Source organism: Guillardia theta (genome assembly GCF_000315625.1).
Source record: "Guillardia theta CCMP2712 unplaced genomic scaffold GUITHscaffold_19, whole genome shotgun sequence".
In the NCBI taxonomy this organism is placed as follows: Eukaryota; class Cryptophyceae; order Pyrenomonadales; family Geminigeraceae; genus Guillardia; species Guillardia theta.
In genome coordinates, this window is record NW_005434655.1 from 326,769 (window position 1) to 333,502 (window position 6,734).

Below are 6,734 nucleotides of genomic sequence, written 5' to 3' on the forward strand. Positions count from 1 at the left end.
GGTCCAACTGCCTATCGCGCTCTTCCGCTCCTGCTGCTCGCTTCTTCCCCTGCTCCATCTCACAAAGCTTCCCATGCTCAAGGGAGACGCGGGGGAGGTGACGAGATCAAGTCATGATGCAGACAGGCGGAGGGAGGGGAGGAGGTTGATTCGAGGGCTGCACGCCAGCCCCGAGCTACCACGAGCGAAGTTGCAACTTGACTCAGACGTGTGATGGTTGACGAGAGAAGTCCGAGAGTAAGACTGGCATGAGGAAAGAGTGTGGAGTATCTGCAAAGAAACAACAAGTTCAGCACAACAGCATTGAACCCAATCAAGTTCTCCCGATACAGGACATCAACGATAGCGCATGAGGAGAAACAGGCGGAGGGGGAACAATGGCTTCAAGGGCAGGATGAGCCGTAAGGAATCATATTGATGCCGGCAGTCGCGACATCCAAATGGACAGAAGACGGTCGGCGGGGTAGGAAGTTGGGGGTAGGAACATCAGTCATCTAGGTAAGCAACGAGAGGAGGACTGGGAGGATGAGGACGTTGAGGTCAAGAAGAACGAGAACGAGAACGAGAACGAAGAACGAGGAGGTCGTAATACAGGAAGAGAATAAGGAGGAGGAGGAGAACAAGCACCAGAAGGAGGAGGAGGAGGAAGGGGGGGCAGAGGATCGATCTGGCGCCCTCCACGCCATCCTTTTATCCCGACGGAATGTAAAACAGTATTTTAAAGTTAAAATATTTACCACCTTTAGGTACATAAACGCTTCCTAAAACCCTTAAATATACGAGTTTTAAGTATGGTTTTTACCGAATCGATATGAAATAGAAAGTATTGATATTTATTACTATTATATATGCCGTTAGGATGGGGGCTGCTCCTGGTACTACCAAGGAATTTGGTACAAATGGTGTGTATATCCTTGTCATGAGATAATATATAGATATAAAGTACCCCCACCCCCATTGAGATAACCTAACCCACAATCCTAACGAAATGTACCCACCGATGCTATAGATTATACCTGAAAGAGCTACCCCCCACCCTCTCTTCCCCCCCATGGGCATGAAATGCACAACCACGCACAGGTAGAGGGTGTAGTGGGGGGAGTTGGCGCAGAAGAAGAGCATGGAGCAAGAGGCTCAGGATAAGAAGCAGATCAGCACAGCAACATGAGCCGGAATGACAACGAGAGCAGTTGATGAGGCATTCGAACGATGCTCGGCAGACCATATTCTTTTTCAAAGGGGGGGAGGGGGCGGAAGGGGAGGGGGGGATCCCTATGGCGGGGCGAATCAACGAGTGAGATCGAGGGATTCACAAGGCATGCCAGTCAAGAATGCTTGCTCAGGCAGATCAAATCAAAGACATGGTAATGATCAGATGACGGTAGACGATGCGTCGTAGGGACATCATCATGGCAATGTAATACCTTACTATGACGATTTCGTAATAGAAGTGTGAGGAGGGAGCAGGTTTCATAACTAGGGGGGTCGACAGCCTTTTTATCCTCGACAAACATGGCATTGATCTGCATGACGCTCGCAGGCGTCTGGGTGTGATGAGCGACTTGATGTTGTGTTCACGTAGTAAGATAAGGTTTTATACATCCGATGTATCAACACTTGGCTAGACTCATCTCCTCCAGCCTGAGTTCGAATTCTTGCAGAATTTCCTGAGTCCCAAGGGCTCAACACAGACAGGGGCAGGGAGGGCTTACCTCTGCCGCAAGTTCCCCACTTGTGATGTCATGGTCTACCAACTGTTTGAACTGCAGCGGGAGGAGAGGTCAGTAGGTACAGAGGGAGGGTAACAACAGGCAAACAGATTCAAGGCAGGACTTCCTCAGCTCGTTGCATCTTTGAGACAGCCCCTGGACAGTTTCTCTCATCAGCGTTGAGATACAGGATAGAGGAGGAAGAGGAGACAGCAGGTGGAGGTGGAGTAGACATAGGAAGGGAGGAGGCGAAGACAAAGGAGAGGAGGAGGAGGAGGAGGACCTTTGCCGTGTCTTTGGGGCAGGACTTTGCGGTTCGAGACATGAAGGATCCAACAGCCTGGACTTAGTTCAATTCAAACTCACAGAGCGGACGGAAGGCAGGCCGTCAAGATTGGGAACCTTTCTCAGCTCCAGATCAAGCCTGTGCGTTTGATTTTCTCTCGTCCTCTTCCTGTCCTAGGAGACACCCGTCTGTCAAGGGAGCACCCAAATTGCTTCCCTCACCTCCTCTGCCTGCAGCTCAGCGTCGGGATTCACTTCCTCCGCCGTGTGCGGGTGTTTGAAAGCTTCTATGATCAGATCCCACGGGATAGTGAAACTCGCGTCTGGGGGCAGTCAAGGGGGATGGGGCAGCTGCTGCTCTAGTCTCACCTGTACAAACTTTCGCCGCATGCTTCTCCCAGGAAGACTTGCTGCTCGGTGTGTATCCTGGCTCTTCGAACCTGCAGCGTCAGGTCAGCGCTATCGAGCCGTCATGACATCTCAGTGCGAACTTGTCGAACATCCTTTCGACGACAGCCGGAGGGACGCGATCCTGAACTTCTCTGCATCGTCACGAGTCAGAGACGCAGCCTCCTTCACTGTCGCTGTAGGCACCTTGCCGCGTTACGTCGGAGCGCCAGGTCGACGTCGCAGGATACCCAGAGGGTGCAGGTGCTGGCATGATGCTTGCGGGCGATCTTGCAGAAGTAGTATCTGGTCCTCTCGCTCACCGACCTCGACACGTGAAGGAGCATTGCATGTTGTTTACCGCATGCTCCTCAGGTAGAGGTTGTCGTCCACGAGGATGAGAACCTCGGGGTTGTCGCGCAGCCTCTCCTCCACCCGCTGAAAAGCAAGGTGCTGTCGGTGCAGCTTCAATGATGGAGCAAGGGAGCAGGGAGCATACTCTAGCTGACTTCCAGGCCTCCCTCTCCTCCTCGTTCCACTCCGGCACGTCCTCCTGAGACTGCCCCCGCTGGTTTGCCGAGACTTGCCGATGCAGCTGGTCGAAGTTCACCACGAGAGTCTCCGGGAAGTACCCGAGCTGCAAGGCACGTTCACAACTCATCAAGTTCTGCATCGCCGCGTACATGCTCTACGAACTGCTCCTCCAAGCTGCATGCTGCAGATGAGATCATTTCAACACACATCTTACATCATCACACGCAAGAGTTGACCCCCACATCCCTTCCTTCCCTACTGCCTCGTTTCATCCACTCACGGAATCCCCCCTCCCGTCCCTCTTCATGTCTTCCTCTCCCTTCCCAACTTTGCTCCCCTGTCCCCCCCCTCGTCGCTTTGCTCCTCTCTACCCACATATCCTATCTCATCTCCTCTCGCTCCCCTCTCCTCATCTCTCCCCCATGCTCTCCTCTCTCTCACCTCTCCTCTTCATCTCCTCCTCCATCGCCTTCACCATCGTCGTCTTCCCCGTCCCAGGAGCTCCGCATACCATCACGATGCATCCCCTAGATCCCATTACATTTCCCGCAGGTGCTGGTATCCCGTAACTAAATCAAGGTAGTGAATTATTCGAGTGAGCTACTAAGTAAAATGTGTCATCCTCATACCTTCCACATCCTTCACTTGTCGGGCAAGCCCCGATTAATCTATGCGAGGTATGACGCAGAACAGGAGGAGAGAGGATGGGGAAGGAGGAGGAGGAGGAGGAGGAGGAGGAGGAGGAGATATAAGGGGAGAGAGGGAGGGAGGGGATGGAACTGGAAGAGAGGGGAGGGCAGAACGGCTGGGAGGAGGGAGACAAGGGAGACAAGGAGGGATTGAACATTGCCCGCTATCGTCCGCTGATGACCTGCAGGGTCTTGCTGAGCTCCTGGAGCTGCTCGGAGATGCTGATGAGCGAGATGAGGCCTGGTTCGAGCATGCTCCTGCTCCTGCTCCTGCTTGTGTCCAGCTGCCATGGTCAACCGGGCGTGAAGCTCGCGTTCACGAGCCCCCAGGATGGATCTAGGTGCTCGTAGGGGGGCGTGCTGGCAGGGCTGACGAGGAGGAGCAGGGTGTGGATCGATGAGGAGCACCCGCTCAAGATCTCCATCGACGTGTCAGGCGCTAAGTTCCCCCAAGGAAAGACCCTTGAGACGATCGCGACATCTGGAATGACTTGCTGAGCGCAGATGGCTCAATCGCACTCTTCGTGAACGGACATGTAGGAAGGGCTGGAGAGGATGATGATGGTGGTGGTGGTGGTGGTGGTGATGATGATGGTGATGATGATGGTGATGATGATGATGATGGTGATGATGATGATGGAGATGATGATGGTGATGATGATGATGATGGAGATGATGATGGAGATGATGCAGGATACCGGGCAACGGCTGTCGAAGCCTCCATTCGAGGTCGCCATGACGGAGCTGGACGACAGGAACTACCGGATCGACGCTAGGTTCTTCGACAAGTGACCAGGCCTTGTCCTCTATCTCCCCCGTTGTAATCGCAAGCGCAGGAAGGACAGGCCGACTGAGCACGTGGCAAGCGTGACCTTCATGGCTCGGTAGGCAGGGGAAGAGGAGGAGCGGAGAAGAGGAGCAGAGGAGGAGCAGAGGATGGGGGAGGAAGGAGGTGCAGGAGTGGAGGATGAAACAAGGTGCAGGAGGTACTTGGAGCTGATGGAGCACGAGGAGTATCATGTGTCTGCCGAAGGCCCTCGGTCAGAGCAAGCTGTTGTGCAGCTAGGTGCTAAGCGACCTGGAGCAGTGGAGACGGGTTCGACGGGATGGCGGGGCTGGAATCGTAAGGGAGCAAGGGCGACAGGATTCGATAGTGATGCGATGCTTGGGTTCAGATGGGAAATGGAGGCCTCCGGAACTCGATTCTCTTCGGTAGCATCGGACATGAAGGTGGGGAGATGTACGTGCAGTCAAGGGGGGGAGGAGGAGGAGGAGGAGACAGGAGGAGGAGGAGGAGGAGGAGGGGACGGTGTACGGTGGTATGGCAAGACAGCTGAAGAATGGCAGTCGAAACTTCCAGACTGATCGCAGTCTGTCGGTAGGAGCTGAAGTTCGACGTGCTCTGGAAGGAGGACAGCGAGGACCTGCGGTTGCTCAAGTCCAGGTGGCTCCAGCTGACTTGAGCCTGACATTGACATACCGCAAACTCGCAGGTGGGCGAGTCGACTCACTTACGAGGAGATGAAGAAGGAGAGTGGAAGGGGAGAAGCTTGCGGGGAGGCTGACAAGGCTGGGCAGGGCGACGAAGTACTCTCTGCATACTCCGACTTCCATGGCCAAGTGAGGAAGGGAGGGAAGGAGCGGTTGAAGAGGAATGAGGAGGGACCGGGGAGAAGGGAGAGGAGGAGAGGGGGAGAGGAGGAGAACTTTTGGTAGTGGGGGGGGTGCGATGGAAGGGGTTTAATTGACAACTTTAGGTCATGCGAGACAAGAGCCTCTGGAAAACAAACAATTTCTTGATCTATCGCACCATGGACAGGGGACTTGGCAATCAGGTATGAGAGCTGCCTTTCAACTTCCTTCGTCCTCCTCCGCCGCCTCCCTCCTCCCTCCTCCCTCCTCCCTCCTCCCTCCTCCCTCCTCCCTCCTCCCTCTTCCCTCCTTCTTCCTCTCGTCCCTCTTCTTCCCTTTCTCTCCCGTCGTCCTTCACCGTTGTCCTTTTGTTTGTCGATTTTCCTTCCTCCCCTTTCTACTTCAGCTCGTTATTGACATGTCGCTTCTTCCTTTAGCTTGAGTCGCTGGTTTCAGGTTTCTCTCCTTACCCTCTCCTCGCCTCTTCTCCTCAGAAATTCTTCAGCCTTCGCCATGGCGCTCCTGACCAATCGCGTCTTCCTCGTCGACTCGACAACCATCCACCACTTGTTCCGTCCTCCTCCAGTATAACCTCCTCCCTCTCACCTCCTCTCTCTTACCTCCTCCCTCTTAACGCCTCCTTCCCTCCCTCAGCCCTCCTGCCTCCTGTCTCCTGCCTCCCTCCCTCCCTCCCTCCCTCCCTCCCTCCCTCCTTCTCCACAGCTTCTTCGTCCTCACCATCCTTCAGGGTCTGCTGTGGCATTACTCCATGGTAGCCGACCAGCTCTCGCATGACGTGACCCTCTCCTCGCGCCCTCCGCTCCATGATGCTCCTCCTCCAGTACATCTACGACAACTCGAAACTGCTCGACCTGAGATGGCAGAACCCTCTCGAGTTTCCAAACTTGCTGTGCAAGGTGCTGAGGATGCGGGGGATGCGAAAGAGCTCTGAAGGCCCTGCAGGACATCAGCGAGGTTTACAAGAAAAGATTCCTCTTCGTCTTCTCGGATCAGGTCCCTTGCTCCTGCTCGTCTCTGCCCTTTCCCTTTCCTCTCCTCTCCCCTCCTCCCAGCCTCTCTTCACCCCTCTCATCTTCACTTCTTCTCTTGAGCTCTCCTCTGTTTCCCTCCTTCTTTCCTCTTTCTCCCCCTCCTCAAACTCGACGTCTCCCTTCTGAATTACCTTCCAGTACTTCCTGCCAGCGATCTTGCACAACTCGCTCTACCGTTCAACCCTGCAGTCTTGGTTTGGGGAAGGTGAAGTCCAGCCATTGAGCTGGAAAATCTTTTCATGTGAGTTTTCGGACAGATCTTTTCGGAGTGCTGTTGCGACACCTGATGAGGCCCAAGGAAATCCTAGTCAACAAGGTTCCTCTCCCTCAGTCTTCGACGCGGAGGTTTGACGTGCTCTTGTACTCTCAGGCTGTTTCTTTTTACCGGCAGAACCTCGAGGTGAATCCTCAGATCCCTTGTTCCTCCTCCTCCTCCTCCTCCACCA

General features: G+C 54.5%; 2 protein-coding genes across 2 annotated transcripts; one reads left to right on the top strand and one right to left on the bottom strand.

The window, feature by feature from the left end:
- Positions 1-2,060: 2,060 nt before the first annotated feature.
- Positions 2,061-3,054, bottom strand: GUITHDRAFT_105125 (hypothetical protein; the record flags this gene model as incomplete). The annotated part of the gene is made up of 7 exons (XM_005835967.1): positions 2,061-2,168; positions 2,217-2,317; positions 2,364-2,434; positions 2,486-2,536; positions 2,589-2,687; positions 2,743-2,834; positions 2,881-3,054. The coding sequence occupies 7 exons, from the start codon at positions 3,052-3,054 to the stop codon at positions 2,061-2,063; spliced, it is 696 nt and encodes a 231-aa protein (XP_005836024.1).
- A 515-nt stretch (positions 3,055-3,569) lies between these two features.
- Positions 3,570-5,417, top strand: GUITHDRAFT_151594 (hypothetical protein). The gene is given in 14 exon segments (XM_005835968.1): positions 3,570-3,592; positions 3,793-3,945; positions 3,991-4,058; positions 4,109-4,140; positions 4,298-4,392; positions 4,441-4,488; positions 4,588-4,644; positions 4,692-4,727; positions 4,770-4,774; positions 4,786-4,834; positions 4,987-5,048; positions 5,098-5,134; positions 5,183-5,224; positions 5,362-5,417. 9 exon segments carry the CDS (start codon positions 3,824-3,826, stop codon positions 4,818-4,820), a joined length of 498 nt encoding a protein of 165 aa, XP_005836025.1. The 5' UTR covers positions 3,570-3,592; positions 3,793-3,823; the 3' UTR covers positions 4,821-4,834; positions 4,987-5,048; positions 5,098-5,134; positions 5,183-5,224; positions 5,362-5,417.
- The last annotated feature ends 1,317 nt before the right edge of the window (positions 5,418-6,734 follow it).

Bases quoted from the DNA above. Each gene is read 5' to 3' on its own strand.
- GUITHDRAFT_151594 (XM_005835968.1), top strand. From the start codon at position 3,824: ATGCTGATGAGCGAGATGAGGCCTGGTTCGAGCATGCTCCTGCTCCTG. The intron at 4,141-4,297 runs GTAGGAAGGGCT...GAGATGATGCAG, and splicing joins CACTCTTCGTGAACGGACAT to GATACCGGGCAACGGCTGTC. The intron at 4,393-4,440 runs GTGACCAGGCCT...TCGCAAGCGCAG, and splicing joins GACGCTAGGTTCTTCGACAA to GAAGGACAGGCCGACTGAGC.